A 17,702-nucleotide genomic window follows, 5' to 3' on the forward strand; every position below is an offset into this window, starting at 1 on the left:
CTGTTTTCCAGATCTGATGAACAGGCCTTCATCTGCTTGCATCACTCAAGTGCATTGCTGTGTGTTTTAAATTCTAAATATGTGTGCCTGAAATCACGAGTGTGTGTGCAGGGACCTCAGTGAATGTGCACGAGTGTGTGTATATGTGTACATGTGCCTGTATATACTTATTTTGTCTGTTGGTAAATGCCAGCCTGTAGGCAAATGTTTTGTTTTCCTCTAATCTGGGATACCTGGTTGCCCCTGGCAACTATATGCTTGAATCTGCCAGTAACTGAGACCTTCCTGAGACATATTTAGTTGCTCATCCCTTCTTCTAGATCCTGGCCATTGGCCATTGCAAATTTCTCCAGCAGGAGTTTTTCTTGCTGTGAAAAGAACCTCTCGTCTCTTTGGGGCTCAGTACCCAATATCAACTTCAGAGGTGAAAGAATAAAAGATGGAAGTGAGGTTTGATGTCACTGACAATTTGTCCTCTCTCCTTTATAGAAGGTGCCTATTATCTCACCTTATTTATCTGAAATAGGTATACTTCTTTCAAAAGTAATCTCTCTAACTGCATTCGGGGGGCGGGGGGTTGAGGTGGGGGCATCAGGAGGGGAGAGACAAAATTTAAAGTTATTGGTATAGAAAATTGTTATCTACCTGGAGTTTCCTGGTATTAAGGGTGAGAATAATAAGAATCAAACACAATTTCATTTATTAAAAGCAACTGCTTGCATGAAATAAAACAGTGGTTTAGATATAACAAATGTTACAATATGAACAGAAATGGTCTCTTTTATTGTGTCCAAAGCAAAGAAAGGTCAGTTCAAAAAATTTTGGAGCTTTTATCAGATCTTGGGTTGCCAAAACAAGAAGCATAAAACAAGGTTTTTATTAAGGTATAGATGCTAATGTGTGAACATGTACTTTTGGGAGTGAAAGATGAGTTCCTCAAGAATATTTACTCAAAAGAAAGGCAGAGGCCCATGAGTATGGAAACCCTTAGTCTTGGAAACATAAGGTCACACAGAGACCCAAGCTGTCCATGGGACCTGCCCATCTCTGTGACTGTTAAATGAGAAGGCTCTGGCCAGAGGGACCAGTGTTCCCTCCATGCCACCATAGCCTTTAGGCCCAGTGGTCTTTCTCTCCTTTATGTGTCCTTGTTCTCCTTTCAGTCCTTGAAAGACAAAATTAGGTATAGAATTAGTTTCACTTTGGCAAGATTTGGGAGGATTTAGAATGTAGGGACCGGGCTGCTTTTTCTTAAGAAAAAGTAGCCTTTTGGGAGTCCTGTCCAGATCCATCTGTCTGTTCAGATAATCTGGGATGTCTGTCAGGTGTCTGCACCCCCATCCTTTGGAGAAGTCTCTCATTGGTGCAGGGATGAGGAACAAGAGGCAGAATGACATTCTGCTCCCAGTTGCTAGAAGTTGAGATCTTGATCACACTCCTCACGTCAGCCCTATCTGGGTCAAGGCTGACAGTGGACGTGTTTCTCTTATGAAGGCCATGAAGTCAGAGGGGAACCTTGTGACACAAAGGGAGGAGCTGGGAGCAAATAAGCATGGGGGTCCAGGACCCAGGCTGTTGATCCTGGAGCTATAGAGATGACTGGGATGTTCTTTGGAGAATGGTACCCACAGACCCTCTGAGGGCCAAATACTGAGGACCCACACTGTGGGTCCTTTAACAACGATAGCCCCTGAAGGCTAAGGCCTGAGCACAGCTACTTAGAAAGCGACTTAGCTGAGGTCTGAGTGAGTGTAGAGATGAGAGGAGAAACAAAGTCAGCTGCCGTTTAAAAGATGCTCATCCACTAGGTCATGAGAACACTTCTCTGTGCAGCATGGCCAAATTCTCTCCTAGGAGTTTTCCAAGAACTCACAGTTTCAAGGAAACTGTTAGGTTAACCAAAAATTAGAATTGCTTCTCAGCCTGTCCCTCACATTGCCTCCTGGTCAAAGTGGGGGACCTTGATGTACAAGGGTAAAAGGGCATGCTTCCACCCCCAGGCATATCTGAGACCCACTTGGTCAGCAAAGTTTCACTTGAGACTGTCCTCACCAAGGGACAGAATCCAGCTCCTGGCCAGAGCATGCCAGGTAGCATTTCTTTACCCCAGAGAAGAAGAGGGTAGGGAGCAAAGTCAAGTTTCATTATTAAACAACTTTAATCCAAATGCTGATTATTATTTGCAGTGTCTGAAGGCACAAAATATACCTAAAATGTATGGAATAGTCTAAACAGTTATAAATCCAAAGAGCAAAGCATGAAAAAACGATACATTCGGAGCTGACACAGAAATCTGAGTTGGGAAGAATTGTTTTTTTTTTTCTTTTTTTCTAGAGAACTTACTTGAATTCCAATCATTTGCCTTCATGCCAAGGGTAGGGAATTTAAAAAATAACATGAACATTGTGAAGAATAACACCACGAGGTGTTAAGGGATTTTTATAAGCAGGATACTTTTCTCTCAAAGATATGCTCTCTCTCTCTCTCTCTCTCTCTCTCTCTCTCTCTCTCTCTCTCTCGCTCTCTCTCTCTCTTTCTCATCACACATGGTTCCATCACTTTCCTCTCCCTGACACCCATTCTAAACAAAGCTGTCCAAGAAAACATCCATGGTATACCCCAGAAGACAGGTCGTCTTGCAGGAAAAACAGACTTGGGTGTGAGATAAGGCAGTGAGACCACAATTGATTAAAAAAATAGAGAGATATATATGAAAAATTGACCATCTAGGGCAGGGCCCCCAAAGTGCTGATGGAAAGAAAATGAAGCCTGATCTTCCTCCAGGTAACAACTGTGGCCCAGCTCGGCAGGCACCGCCGTGAGCATGCACCCAGCTCCTGGCTCTACACGCGCTGATTGGAGAAATGTCAGTGGATCACCTGGTAGCACTATCATCAGAACAGTCTCAGCATCCAGAGATAAATAACACAATTAGAAGCACTCTCCTCCTCAGGGTGCTTTCAGCTGACTGTGATGCAGCCGTTCCTTACTGCTCAATCACGTAGCTCAGGACTTTAGGAAAGAAATCAATCCTGGGCTAGTTATCACCCTCATAAACACATCTCTGGAGTAACTCTACAAGACTATAGGAGAGGCAATCAATAGGACTTTGTATTTCTCCATGACCACAGACCAGGGCTCTCATCTCCCTGCTTACGGGTGGGGGAGGGAACCCCACCCTTCTCAGTGCCAGCTCTGGGCTGTGTCCACACTCGTGGCTGGTTAAGAGAGCAGAATCACCTTGGTTTTCAGAATGAGTAGAGCTGGCGTGTTACAGCTCACAAATGACTCTGCTCCTAGTGGTTCTTTCTCTGGTTCTATAGTTTAATTGCCAAAGAAAGGGCAATGAGGGAGGAGGGCTATCAGGTTGTCTAAACTTAAAGAGCAGAGTTTCCCAGCAGGTTCCCAAATCAGGGACAGGCCTAGGAATCTGAGACGAAAAGATGCTTACAGCCACGATGGCCCCTGCTCAGGGCTCATCACTGCTGGACGGCTTCTGGAGCTCAACAAGGAGTGGCACAGCAGGGAGTGAGGAACTGTGCTAGGTCCTGGCCCTATCTGGCAGACTTTCCTCAGGGTTTAAGACCCAGAGACATCCTTTTATTTGGGGGACTACTTCCCCTGCAGATGGGAGATACTTGTCTTCACATCACACAAAGTTATGCTATTCCCTCTCCAAGAGCCAAGGCTCCTTCATACCTGAATGCACATGGTCTGGTTGATCTAGCCCCAACACTCCCAATCACCTAGAGCAGAATTCTGCTCACCTGGGCCCTCCCTCCACACCTCCAACAGCATCCTTTTACCTGAAACCACAATGCTTCTACTCCCTGCATCTGTGACCACACTTTCCTCTCTCACCTGGGACCACTGGTCCCAAACCCACGAGACTAGTCTCCCTCTACCTGACCTCTCCTCCCACCACCTTACCTGGTCCACTCACCATACCTTGCATCTCTCTGTACCACGGACTTCTCACTAGGCCAAGTCCACCTCTGCCCTGCCCTCTCCAAGGCAATGATGGGATTGCCCCCTTTTCTCATATTCTATCACTTGTTGATTTTTCCAGTTAGGAAAATAAAGTAAAAAAGAAGGCCAACAGTAGAGCATGTCGGCTTCAAAGCCCTCAGAGACAATCACCTCGGTGTGGCCCTCCTCTCAGGCCCACATCGCCTGACACACAGTGGGGTGACTCCCAGGATGGCCCCATGGCCCAGAGCCTCCTCGGTCCCTGGCTGACAGGAAGTTGATCACCCTACAGCACAGTGACCCAGTGGGCCAGGCCAACGCTGGCTCAAGGCTTACTCTTCATCTACCAGAATGGACTAAGGAGGAACAAGAGGCCAGGAGCAGGAGAAAGTGGGAGGAAACCGTGGGACACGGCAGCAAGCAGCATTTGGGGCTCCTCTAAAGCGACCTGCTCTTCATCCTCCTTCTCCCCAGCAGGAAGGGGCTCCCTATCTGATTGTCCCTCCTGCCCTCAGAAAGGCTCAGGAACAGGGGGCTTCTTTGGCACTTCAGAATGATCACAAGTAATTTGCCTTTTTATTCATATAGAACAAAATTTACAAAGTCATTCATACAGTTTTTGTGTTTTGTTTTTTTACTGACTTCGAAAATTGGGAATATTCAAAATACACTTTTACCCCACTCCATTCTGTCATTATTTACACATATGTACAAGAAAAGTGAAAGTCTTTGTATGTGTGCATGTATGTGTGTGTGTGTTTGTGTGTGTGTGTGTGTGTGTGGTTTGTGTTGTTTCCTTGTATTAAAAAGCTCTGCTGGTCGGGTGGGTGGATGGGTGGGCAGGAGGGCAGGCGTGTGGTCAGATGGAGGTGCCGTGGGAGGTGTCCAAGGCCTCTGGAAGGACGCCTCCAGGCACGGGCTGGAAGGACATGGGGATGGGGGTCTTCACGGGGCTCTGGCGGAAAAGCCCCCCGTTGGGCGACCTGTGTTTGCACTGCATGGAGGGCATGGTGGCTGAGCTGCTCAGTGGCAGCGGCAGGTTGCTGCTGGGTCCTGCCGAGAGTGTCCGGCTGGTGCCGTGGCTGCTTTGCTCCGGCAGGAAGGTGCTGACCGAGAGCTGGGTGTTCTGGTACTCCCTCGTCGGCTCCAAGGCCTGGCTGGGAGCCAGGCCCCCCATCTCCAGTGCCGAGAGCTCTATGGACGCTGGCGAAATCTGCTTGTGAGCAATGTCTTCATCCATTAGACTGTTCATGCGCCGATGGACCTGCTCCAAGTTCACTTCTTTGTCCTGGAGGCAAAGCACAGGAAGGTCAGGCCCAGCCTTACCATGAGCCGAGGCTGGCTTTCTACAACTGAGACCCCAGGTTGTTCAGCCTGCCTCCATTTCTCCCACGTCCCCTCAGCTGTATGGCCAGCCCTCAGCTCTGGGAACCCAGTAGCCTAGGACACTGCCCCTAGCTAGCAAAGACCCCGCAAGCCAGCCCTGGCAGCATATGCCTCCCCTCGGCACTCCAGTTAGAATCATTGCCTTCACATCCAGTGATGCTTCGAAGAACTGGCAGAGACAGAAGGAGGAAGTTGTCCTATGGGAATAGAAGGGAACGACCTTTGATCCCCTAATGTGCCCCATGCATTTACCATTTAGAATTTATAATGCTCAAAAGACTTGGTGTAATCACCCCCACTCCACACAAAGGAAGCTTGGATTCAGAAAGGTCAAGAGCTCCTCAGAATCCCAACTCCATCGAGAGGCAGAGGCAGCACTTAGAAGTCTGGAGTAGGGAAGTGAAGTCCTGCCTAACCCTGAGGCCATGTTCTCCCTGAGAAAAACCTCCAGGGATGTCAGGGACGGGGCACGCCCCTATCTGGAAGGCTCATGGGGCCTGGTTCCTAGATGGGGATGAGGGATGGGGACGGAGAACAAAGGCACTTCCCAGGGGTCTGCTGACTTTTCTAGCATCATGAGGCCTTGAGGCTGCCAGTATGGGTGACCCTCCCACCTGATCTCTCCGAATGGTGAATGGCATCAGGGAAATTGTTTTGTTTAGTTATTTGCTTAAGAAAGAAAACAGAACAAATGTCATTCTTTTCAAATAACTTAATGACTTGTCGACAATGTCAGAATAAACCAAGGACATCAAACTGCTTTAGAGCTCCTTAATAACAGAAGACAATGTAATCTACGTCCTCGTTTCCCCGGTGAGGAGGGGCACAGGCCAGGTGCCCAGCAGAGGAGCCACAAGAGCTCCTCCATGACGTGTTAGAAGTTGCAGTCCTATTTTCAGGCCTCCGGAGTGCGATGTGCCAGGCAAGCTCATGCCAATGCCGACACTTCCCTAATGTCCAACTCCAACAGACACAAGCACCAGGTCGAAGCCACCGCAATGCAGAGCACTGCAGGCTGCCTGACATGCACACGCTGCAAAGGACCTATCCCTCGCATTCTCGTAGGGTGCTGAGAAAAACCAAGAAATGGAAAAGTCCCGAACGTGCTTTCAAAAGGAGAAACCACACAAATCTAAGGGCCATTGCAATGGCTACTTTGAGCTCCCCTAGGTCTGGAAGGAGGGGATTTCCCCCAGGAATTGGGAACTCTAAATGCATGCTTTGAGTTCCGCCTAACGTGGGTGCCCAAACATGTGGCTGACCCCCGTGAAGGCTCAACCCAGCCTTTCTCAGGCAAGGAAGCCATTTGTGCAGTTTACTTCTTGCTCCCAACATCCCCTGGGATGGAGAAAACAGGGCCACTGCTCTCACCATACCTTTGTTGAGTTCATGACTGGCACACAGAGCTTGGCTTCCAGTGTGACACCTGCTGTCTTTTCCCAGAACCTCTCCCCACACAAGAAATCTGACAACACCCATAAGACAATGGAGAATTCTTTCGCGGCCAGAGGAAACCTGATAATAAGAAATCCAACTTAACTGAGGGTGGAGGAGACTCTGGGGCATGTCTTGGTGTCACTGATGGAAAGGACATCAGAAATTATTGGCACAGCCTGTGGGCAGAGCCAAGATTCCAGTGATCTGAAGCCCCACATAGCCAAACTCTGCTGGTTGATGCTGGGAGGCCATCTCCGACCTGAGGTAACCTCTAGGTGGCAAATGTCATGGGTGAAAGTGGGGAAAGTGGCTGGAGATGAATAGACTTCTACTTTACCCAAGTAAATATGATTCATGCAATGTCTTTCACGGATTTATTCAACAGTCTGTAAAATATATAACAAGACAAATTCAATGTCTTCTTAATTAGCTTACAGCATGGTCGATCCAGCTCTATTAACCTTTTCTTTATGGTTTATTTATGTTTTGGTTTTATTCTTGCCTGTGAAGTAATTTTTAATAGCATTTTTAACTGTTACGTTGGGTATTGGCTGCTTTAGGGCCACTCAGGAACAATTACCTGATCTAAGAAGACCATGGTTTATTTGTTTTGGGGAAATTACTTCTTCCCTCCTGGATAAGATTCTGGCAAGTGCCCCAACCACCTGTAAACCAACGGCAGGACTACAACTCAAGCAAGAACACTAGAACTGAATCTGAATCCTGAACGAAGAGATGTAGAGACAGAAATGGTGGATGTTCCATCCATTACAGCAGTACTGCTTCAACAAACTTTCTACTCCATGGCCGTCCTCCGGATCTTGCCCTCAGCCCTCTGGACAAGCCTTGACTCCTGCCCATCACCCAGCCTGCTTCACTGGCCTTCTCATGGCTGCTATGAGCTCCTGATAAGCTCATGACACAACTCCTTCATCTGCATTCACCAAAGTCATTGCCAGAGCTGTGTCTGTAAATATTAGTATCTAGGGGCTATTTTCATTTCAAAATGTATGAGAGGCACAAGACAGGTACTAGAGAGCCTGGAAGCTGGGGAAACTGAGAGAGAATTTCAGACACTCTTGGGGCTTAATAATATAACTTTTCCTTCTCTTTGCAGCCAGCAAAGTTTAAAGAAGGTTGGCAAGCTCAGTGCCCCTTCTGGCAGAGCCTTTAGTTTCCATTGAAGGAAAACTGATGACCAAGTGGGCCTGGGAAAAACTGGTTAGTTGCATAATCTTTCCTTCTCCTCCTTCCTAGTTTTCTTTCAGGGCTTTATGGATTCCACTGGGTATGGAAAGAAGTAAAGTTTAAGAGTGGACTAACTTAAAGTGGGAGGCGAATGTCTTAGTCCTGGATGGGTTCACTCTGGATTGGCATTTAGAACAGAGGGCTTGACTCTTTTTCATATTCACATGAGCACTGGGCCAGGGTTCAGGAGATGCTCCGCGTTTTGCTGGGGTCTAGAGATAGAAAATGGAAAACTTCCTGTTACAGAAGACCACAGGGAGACAGAGAGTTGAGAGTGGGGACAAAGTGAAAGAAGCTCTCCACCTGATGTCAGGGAACATAAGGAGAGCTTTGGGGGAAGACCCACCAACCAAAATCCTCTGAAAGAAAATGTGAGCAAAGGTCTCTGAGATGAAATCCTTCACCGGTGAAGCACAAGGAGGAGGAGGCTTGGAGAGGGTGGGGGAGGAGTATTATACAGCGGTAGAGCAGCGGCACCGATCTAGCATAATAATCGCAGCTGCGAAGAGCTGATCAGGTAACATCAAAGCCTCGAGAATACAGACCAACCCAGAGTGTGGCTGTGGAAATAGCCCAATTACCCTCGAGGTAGCAGTTTTGGAAGAAAGAGCTTGAACCAACAGTTTATTCTATCTATCTATATTTTTTCTTGCCTCAAATTCAGGACAAACGAAGCAGTTCCAAGAAGGACTGCAAAGCTGTGCAGTGGTTATCACCCCCTACTTGAGATTATTCATTAACCTATACCTGTGCATGTCAGGATGCAGAGAAAATGTCCACACAACCTGACCAAACTTTCCAGGGGCACCTTCCCACCCAGAATGACAGTCAAGAAATTCATCCTCTCTGCACCAATGGAACGTCATTCTATCCAAATTCTATTCCTGCTGATAGCCCCAACACAAAGCAAACCCTGGAAGAAGGGGGTGCCATCATGAGTTTCCTGTATTTGTTGTTTCACTGGTGAAGAAAATGAGTGGAACTAAAGCAAACACCTCCGTATCCTCTCTGGAAAACACATGCAGCATGTTTCGGAGTCTCCCCACGTGTCCTCCAAGATTCCTGCTTCCACAACTGTCTAGGGGCCAGAGCTGAAGTGCAGGGAACTGGAGAAAACCACTGTGTTTGGAAATCCTGGGAGCACTATCTTCTTGGATCACCTGGGGCCACAGATTTGGCACACACTAAATCATTTTTGGTGGCCCCCTGACTAGGGAAAGAGGAGGCAGAAAGAAATAACCTGCCTGATCAAGGAAAGACGCAGGGGTGATCTGAATAATTATCTATGTTTTAGACAAAATGGGGCATTCTATTATGTTATGCAAATTCAAATAATGGACTTTTTTATGGGAACTACATCAGTTTATACCCTCATTATCTCAAGGTTTTGGTGTTCAACCAGGTAATGACAGCTCTGAAAAGAGACTTGGAAACTTGCTGCTGCCTTCATTAATTTACTGTAGGTAACTGATCTAATCAAATATCCCTGAAGATGACATAAAATTTACTGACTAAGTTTATCCATGAATCCAGCTGAATTCTAGCTCTGCGTTTCTCACCTCATATTAAACATGACGACAGTTGCACCAACAGAGGTTACTGGGGACTCTCTCCCAGGCATAGTCTTGCAGAGAGATAAAGTTTTGTAATTAAGCCACTGTTCACCAATGTGGAAATAATATAGTGTATTGGAAAACGGTAATTAACTAAACTATCATCTATGCAACAGCCAGTCACACGTGGGACTCGTTAGAACTGATTTTGGCATCCAACGGCTCCTATTTAAGTTGGGCAGAAACAAAATGTACTGAGGGACTTGCCACATGACTGGCATTGTAGGAGGCATCCTTGAGCCCAACCAAGTGGTAAATGAGACCCACCGGCTGGTAGAAACACCATCAATGTGATCTCACGTGTTGCTCTGAAGACTTGCCCAAAGGGCTGGCCTGGGAGTCTGAGAGGAAAGGTTGGGTAAGAGCAAAGAAGCTGCAAGTTAAGTCAGTAAAGCGATCTCAGGAGATGATAGGCAGTTTTTCAGAGAATGATAGGAAAGAGTTCTGATGGGCTCAACTGCAGATTTTGTAAGGGAGGACAACGAGAGGGGGAGCTAATGAACACTTCCTATCATAAGTGACTGGAACAGGTGTCCACGGGGTGAACCAAGGCTTGGGGTGAAGAGTCTTGTTCAAGGTTCCACAATTCCATGGAAAGTGGAATATCGGGATAGGAGCCCACATCTGCCCAGCTCCCATACCTGGGTTGTGTGTTCTCAATTTCCACTTGGAAGTGTGGTATAGAACGGTGATTTCACCCTTGCCAGGACAACAAAGCGCATGTGGAGTTTCTAGGAATTACAGTTGTTCAGCTCTACCTCATATAGTCCTTTGGAGAGCCCAAGCATCTGTATTTCTAAAAAGCTCCAGGACTAATCACCTCTGATGCACAACAAGAATTGAAAGCCATTGATCCAGCTGCAATGATTTACACAACAATTTAACACGAATAACGTTTTCTTTATAGAAGCCCAGACTGGTTCATTCATTCGATAAATACTTTTGAGCTCCTACTACCAGATGAGCTAATGTCCTTGGTAAAGCATCTGTCTCAGTCCCTGCACATGGAAGTTGTTCAGTACTTCAGTTATACTCATCATCCCCTACTGAGAGGTTCCAGGGTTCCAAACACCATGTGAAATGATGGGGACGCTTAGTGGGAAGTGCCGGAAGAGACAGGCAGCGACACCATTAGTGTACCTGCAGACTCAGCCCCAGCATGAATGTATACACGGGGAGGTGGCCCGTGGAGGTGGGCAGAGGCTTTTACAGAGGGGTGTCAAGTCTGAGCTGCTGTTGAGATACACACGGATATAGGATAAGTGCTCATGCCTTCTTACTGGAAGATCCTGGGCTAAGGGCTGAGACATGCACTTACTATCCTTAGCCTCACGCTAAGCACTCTTACACCAGCAGTGTGTAGACACTGGGCCAGACTCAGTTTTCAGCAGAAGAGAAAAACTGGGGTTCAGGGGATGCAAATGCCCAGCCAGGAGCCAGGATCCTGGCCCCGGGGAGAATTCTCAGTTACATTCTTCATTCTCCAAACCCTCTGAGAACTGCTAGGTAGGAACTCCTGCTCCTGTATACACCTGAAGGAAGGCCCAGTAGCAGACACTTCATTCATGTAACAGTTTTGCCCACGTCACTTCTGAGTCCCACTGCCCCAGGGATAAGGAGGCCTCCCTCAAATGGTGCTGAAGAGACTCACGGAGAGTCTCATCACAAGGTCCTTTAAGGGAGTAGTCCCTTGGCCACCATTCACTGAGCAAGTCCCATGGGGCAGGTGCTGCATAAGGCACGTGGCACAACTTCCCTCTTTGAAGCTCAGGGCAACACTGTGAGGTTGGCATAAAGAGGGAAAGGCACAGGAGAGAAATCTCTACATGCATTTGAAGAAGCATCAGAACAGTGGAGGCAAGGGAGGGTGCCGAGCCAAAGGAAGTGTCCCTCAGATCACACCTTCCACAGAGAGCAGGAGTACAGTGTGGGGGGACGTAGACAGAGGCCGCCCCTTGGCCACAACTGTGGGGCCCGGCTGCTCCTCTACCACTGCTACCTGGGTGGCCTCTGTCAGCTCCTGTCTGCTGCAGAATCAGGGGCCAGGGAGGGCAGGCTAGGCAGGAAGCCACAAGAATTCCAAGCTTCCAGCCCAGTGATGGATGATTCATCCCTCACTCCTCATGTCATCTCCCATTTGTGCAGTTCTCATCTTTATTTCATGAATATTTTATTCTCAGAGCAATGACTCCACTTCCCCCATAAATCTAGTGGGTGGCTCTTTACTGCATCCGCTGAGCTTGGTGTACTCACCTGCACTGGGTAACTATATAATCATCTGATTCCTCAGAAGAACATATGAGCTTAAATCCACATGAATATTAAGGGGTTGAATGCACAGTACTACTCTTCCTCAAGTATGGGTCTAAACTCTGAAGACATCTCAGCACAAGCCATTAAACATGACTAGGACTCCACCCAAAGACAGGTCTCTGGCTCTTAATAAGTATGGTCAATGCCCCAAAATAAAGCATTCTAAGATGAACCAGACATTCGCACCTAATTGCAAATGCTGCTCCATAAAACACAGCCAATGAGTAACAGAAAGTTGGTTTGAATTCAATACCCTCATTATTTATTGAAGGTTTTAAATATGCTTCTAAAATCCTATTGTTTCTAACCCTTCCCTGGTTCCTACTCCCTAGTGATGAGGTCCAAAGCCCCTGGCATCGAAGTCCTTCAGAGCAAGACCCTGCTTCTCACTCCAGCACCCTCCACTCCCATCCCCTTGCTGGTGCGAATACTCTAGCGCCCAGGGCTCTGGGAGGTGTCATAACTTCATAACGTGCTGTTCACCCCACCTAACAGGCAACTTCCAATCTCATCCCAACTCTAGGATATATACCAATCCTTCAACACTCAGCTCTAACAACCCCAAGCCCTAAACTCACCACAAACCGGTACCCCTACCCCTGAGGACCCTGCCATGCCTTGGCTGGGGGGGGGGCCCTCAGCATTTGATAGGACCAATTGCTCACTTCAGGGCAGCTCTGATCAACAGGATGGTGACAACCTGGCTGACTTCTCGGGACTATCTGCCAATGTGGAGGTAAGCCCCCTGAGGGCAGGGGCTGTGTCCCTACAGGTGTACTTACTAAAGGGAGAAGAAGAGGGAGGGAGAAACTTCATCGGAAAATCAGAAACCATAAAGACAGGAAAAAGATGGAACATTTCCTTCTTGTACCATGAAACACCCAAAGAGGCTGGAGGAAAGGCAGCTACTGCTTTTCCAACGTGCCTCTGCATGTGTTCTCATTCTTATCCAGAAGCAGGTTGGTGGCCTGGGCAGAAAGTTCCACATTTTGTAAGCAAGACCAGTGTATTTCATCCTCACCTCTTGTGCCTGAGGTCCTGGGCTTATGCAGAAGTCAGAATGGAAGATAGAATGCTTTCCTGGAAAGAAGGGAGCTGTTCCCCTCAGCTAGGTCATCCCCTTTGTCTCCTGGTCTTTCTCTGTCTCCCTCTCTTTTCACCTCTGCCTTCTCTCTCTCTCTCTCTCTCTCTCTCTCTCTCTCTCTCTCTCTCTCTCTCTCTCACACACACACACACACACACTGACCACACACACACACACACACTGACAATTCATTCTGGGCTGTCCAGGCTGGGCCTGTCTCTAAACATCAAACTGGAGGATGTGAAGGAACATGACTGAAAGCAGACACGGACATCCAATCCCGGGGGAAGGATGGCCTCTCCCTGGACCTGACTCACAAAGGACATTCTGGAGGGCTGAGCCTGAGCCTGTGTCCCCCCAGTCCCCACTCTGCCCACACCATCCCAAGACAGCGTCTCCATGACAGCACAGTGCTTGCCAACCTGGAGAATCTCTCCTGCTGTCCTGGTCCAAGGGGAATTTGCACAGAAAAAAATCAGGCTCTGGGCTTAGGTAAAAACAAACAACAACAACAACAACAAAAAACCCACAAATAAACAAACAAAAACAGACTGGATGCAATGTGAGCTGGTCCTCCCTGGTCCCATAAGGAGTAGCTCCAGGACCACCCCACCCTGGCTATCAGCTGATGCTTCTGCATATAGACCTGGGTGGTGAGAAGCAGATGAAAGGTGCCTTGGCCATGGCGAGGAGGGGGAGGCTGCCGAGGGAGATATTTGCGGCTCTTCCATAAAACTACTTATCAGAATAATTCACTGCCATTCCCAGAAACTTCATACAAAATTGTCTAATAGCAAAAGAAGTTTGGGACGGAACCATTTCTTTCTTAAGTATCTCCTTCCTTCCATCCTGTGGTCCAGGGGTGATAGGAGAGACACCAAGGCTGTGAGAGACGCAGGTCTTGCATTTCCTTACTTGGAGGAATACAGAAGGTATGAGAAGAAAATGTCCCCCGAACATTTCTGACATACTGAATCAAACAGCAAGCTCCTTCCAGCGAAACCTAAGTGTGATGACAGGGAGCTCACTGCCTGGTATGAGTGAAGAGTGTGTCCTCACCCCACCCCTCCCAGGGGCTCCACCACAGACTGATGTACGGGGTGTGACCAGTGTCTCCAGGTGCCAGAGATGGTGGCCATGGCCTGCGCTGTCTCTTTGGATTTGGCGCTGGTTACTTTACTCCTCTTGTTTGAAATGTGTATCTGTTGTTGCCACATAAACCATACGTGGAGCTGTGATTCTAGAAGTAGCTGAGGTGTATGTGGCCCACAGTGCCAGCCCTCTGATGGAGTGGCCGGCCTTGTGCTGGGATGCCTGTGTGTAGGTTTCTGCCAGGGGAGCAGCGCCACCAAACAACATTCCTTGCCACCCTGCCTTAGAGGATTTGTCTGCAGGTGGACCTTAATGAAGACTTCATATTTAAAAAATGAAATAAATAAAGAGCTTGAAAAAGAGCAAACACAGGATGAAAAGAAAGTGTCGAGGGCAGAATCAGGAAGGGAGTTTCGCCCAGAACCTGGACTCTGGACGGAGCCACAGTGTTCCCTGCGCTGGGTATGGCTGGAGGAAAGTGGGCAAGGCTAAGCCTTACAAGGAGGAGCGAGAGAAGAAGGAAGGGATGATGGGATGGGCAGGGGCCGGTCCCCCATCATGTGCTGGGACAGCAGTCCCCATGGCCCTTGGGGAGAAGCACAGAGAAACAGGAAGGAATCTGGTCTCCTCTCTTACCCTACAGTTGGTGTCTCCAGGTCAGGGTGGAGGCACAGGGATGGTGGGGGTGGGAAAGGGCTCTCTGGCGCTGCCCATGCTGTACCCACTCTACAGTCAAAATCGGGACTTCAGTGGCCACGGCTGGTACCTTGGCACTTTGTTCAAGCATGAAAATGCCCCTTACATTTGTCCTGTGGCTTTAAAACCAAGATACAATGACAACACCATCCCCCACTATGAAACAGTGTTGCTCCAGACAAGGGACTTGGGTAAATACTAACTGGAAGAAAACCACCTGCCGAGTGGCCGAGTGGGACTCTCCTGCCTCTAGGCTGCAGAAAGCAGAAGCAGGACCCCGGGCACGGACCTCTTTGGGGGTCTCCTGGTGGCAGCGGTTGCTATTCCACCACAACTCCAGGGCGGCCACCAGGCAGGCAAGGAGGAGGCCGATCGCCAGGATGCAGAAGACGCCGGCGAAGCTGTGCAGTTTGAGGGACTTGCCGTCGGCCTGGGCGCTGGCGTGGCTGCTGAGGTCGCAGCGGCCTGTGTGCGGCCACCACTTCTGCTTCAGCACATCCAGGTCCCCAGTGTTTTGCAGCTCCAGGATCCTACAAGATACAACCCACATGAGCCAAACCGCTGGCCTCATCAACACACCCCCACAGGGGTCCCTGGCCCCTTCCCCACCATGCTGCCCACCCCCCACACAGATAACGCTGAACCATCACAGCAGCTCTCATCCGCCGCTGCTCCCCTCCCAATCCGTTCACTCCCACAAGCAGAGTGCTCTTCCCAAAATCCACACTGGGTTTTCTCACTCTCCTTCTCAAAAGCCTCGACGCCCTCTCCCGGCCAGTCCCACTGTCCATGGAGAAAGTCCAATCACAAAGCACACAAGGACCCTTCACATGGAATCCTACGGCAAACTCTGAGCATGAAACCAGGAAATCCAGAAATGAACGAGGGACACACTCAGACTTAGGACACTCACGCTTCTCTTTCAAACTTCAATACGTCTCTCCCACTACAATTCACCACATCATTCATTCATTCCATTAAAGGGGCCTCTGCGTTGGGCCAAGTACAATGCTCAACATTGCTGAGCTTATACTGTAGAGACACACACACGAACATTAAAAGAATTCGATGTGGAGACAAGCTGTGATCAATACACCAAAAGGAGCACGGGGCTAGGAACTGGTATATAGGGAGGGTGGCCCAGACTGGAGAGATGACCTCCTCAAGGAGGTGAGAGGTCCGTGGAAACCTGAAGGATGGTTAGTCATGAAATAGCTCCCTATCACCTCGCACGTTCTGCGTGTCAAGAAGTCTCCTAAGTGCTTGACAAATAGTGTGTCACGCTCATGTCAACCCTTAGAGATGGTTACTTCCCTTTTTCCATTTTTACACAGAAGGAAACTGAGACAGAGAGCGATGAAATATCTTGCCAGTCACTTTGAGGCTGGCAGGGTTAGCATTCAACGAGGAGAAGGAAGAACCTCCGTGAGACAAGACCCATGTTTGAAAGTCTCATCTGGGGTAAATGCCCGGATGTCTGAGAAGCTAACATGTGGCCCGTGAGACTGCGGAGTGGAGCGTGAGAAGGACAGTGAGAGGAAGAGTCAGAGCAGGCAGAGCCAAGAACATGGGCTCTGAGAGGGCGGGAGGGAGTTTGTGTTTTATCCTGTGTCCAAAGAGGGGGCAACCCCTCTGCTCTCATATTCCCCAGGTGGCTGGATGGCAGTTTTCCTTTGCTGTGGTGTTTTAAGGGCTCCCTCTAAAACCCCGGGGTCTGAGCAGTGAGCTAGTGTAGCTGGTGGCCTCCCGGCTCCTCACATCCAAGCTTTTCCATTTGGGGAGGGGGCTCTTTAAGCCCAGTCTCTGGCAATGTGTTCAGCTGACAGCACCTTCTGGACCTCTCTGAGCCCTCTGGGTATACAGTTTGACAGCAGTGGTTCTTTAGAGCCAAGAGAAACTCACTGCCAACTGGTCAGTTGAGCAGTCTCTGCCCTGGGTTTGCATTGCAGGCCAGCTGTGTGCACAGGCTGTGACTGGTGGACAGGGAGGGTGACAGCCTGGAGGAGGTTCCCTGACCTGTGGGCATCAGGGGTCCAGCACAGCATGGCCTCTCGATGGCTGGGAACAGCCTGACTCAGTGCAAACAGGAGGCTTCGTAAGCACCAGATGTCAGCTGGCTGTCCCCAGACAAGTGACTTGCCCTGTTAACCTCGGCTTCCTCATCTTGGCCACATAGTCCCATGATCCCCACTACGTGCACTGATCCTTTGGGACAGGGGCTGTGTTTTACTCTCCATGTTTTCTGCTGAGCAAGCACAGTGGCCAGCACACCTTGGGCTATCAGTGGATGTTTGTTGCATCAATAAATGTGTGAATATATTCACTGAATATTGAAAATGGACCTAAACTAACATGGCCATAGTGAGATAATTAGATAAAGTCCATTAAGTTCCCAGGGTACAGACCAGCACAAAAGACTTGGCATGTGGCTGCACAGCTAGGAGCTTGGTCCTTGAGACAAACCCATGATTCACATGTTGCATTTATGTGGCGTGGGCTCATCCTCAGTATCCGCTGAGGCCATAGGTCTCTCACATGGATATCCCCTGATTATCTGGGCAGCTGTAGTGTCCCACTACCTCCGTGTGGCTTAGGACATGTTAGGGAAGCTTCACGTCTGTACGTCCACTGGCTCATGATGACTAGCCATTAATTAAGTCTCTGCTGGCTGGACCAAGCAGGCTGGGCCTCCGGCAGTTACAAGAATCCAGGGCGGGATATGCAGGACCTCAGGGCCGTCAAGAAGACTCGTGATCGTGATCGAAGTACTGACTCACCATGGAGAGACAGCTGAGCATCGCGTTTATTGGCACAGATTCTGCTCTGTGCGATGTCAGCTCTAACCCGGGCTCTGCCATCACCGG

General features: G+C 48.8%; 1 protein-coding gene across 1 annotated transcript in view; it reads right to left on the reverse strand.

The window, feature by feature from the left end:
• Nucleotides 1-4,580: 4,580 nt before the first annotated feature.
• GRID1 (glutamate ionotropic receptor delta type subunit 1) overlaps nt 4,581-17,702 on the reverse strand; it is a 760,849-nt gene continuing 747,727 nt past the window's right edge. Inside the window, exons 15-16 of the mRNA XM_081074063.1 lie at nt 15,128-15,368; nt 4,581-5,257 (exon numbers count right to left, since the gene is read on the reverse strand). Coding sequence (XP_080930189.1) covers nt 4,829-5,257; nt 15,128-15,368 — 670 coding nt within the window. The 3' untranslated portion in view covers nt 4,581-4,828. The remainder of the gene's footprint in view (nt 5,258-15,127; nt 15,369-17,702) is intronic.

The sequence above is a fragment of the Rhinolophus hipposideros genome, assembly GCF_964194185.1.
Source record: "Rhinolophus hipposideros genome assembly, chromosome: 15".
NCBI lineage: Eukaryota > Metazoa > Chordata > Mammalia > Chiroptera > Rhinolophidae > Rhinolophus > Rhinolophus hipposideros.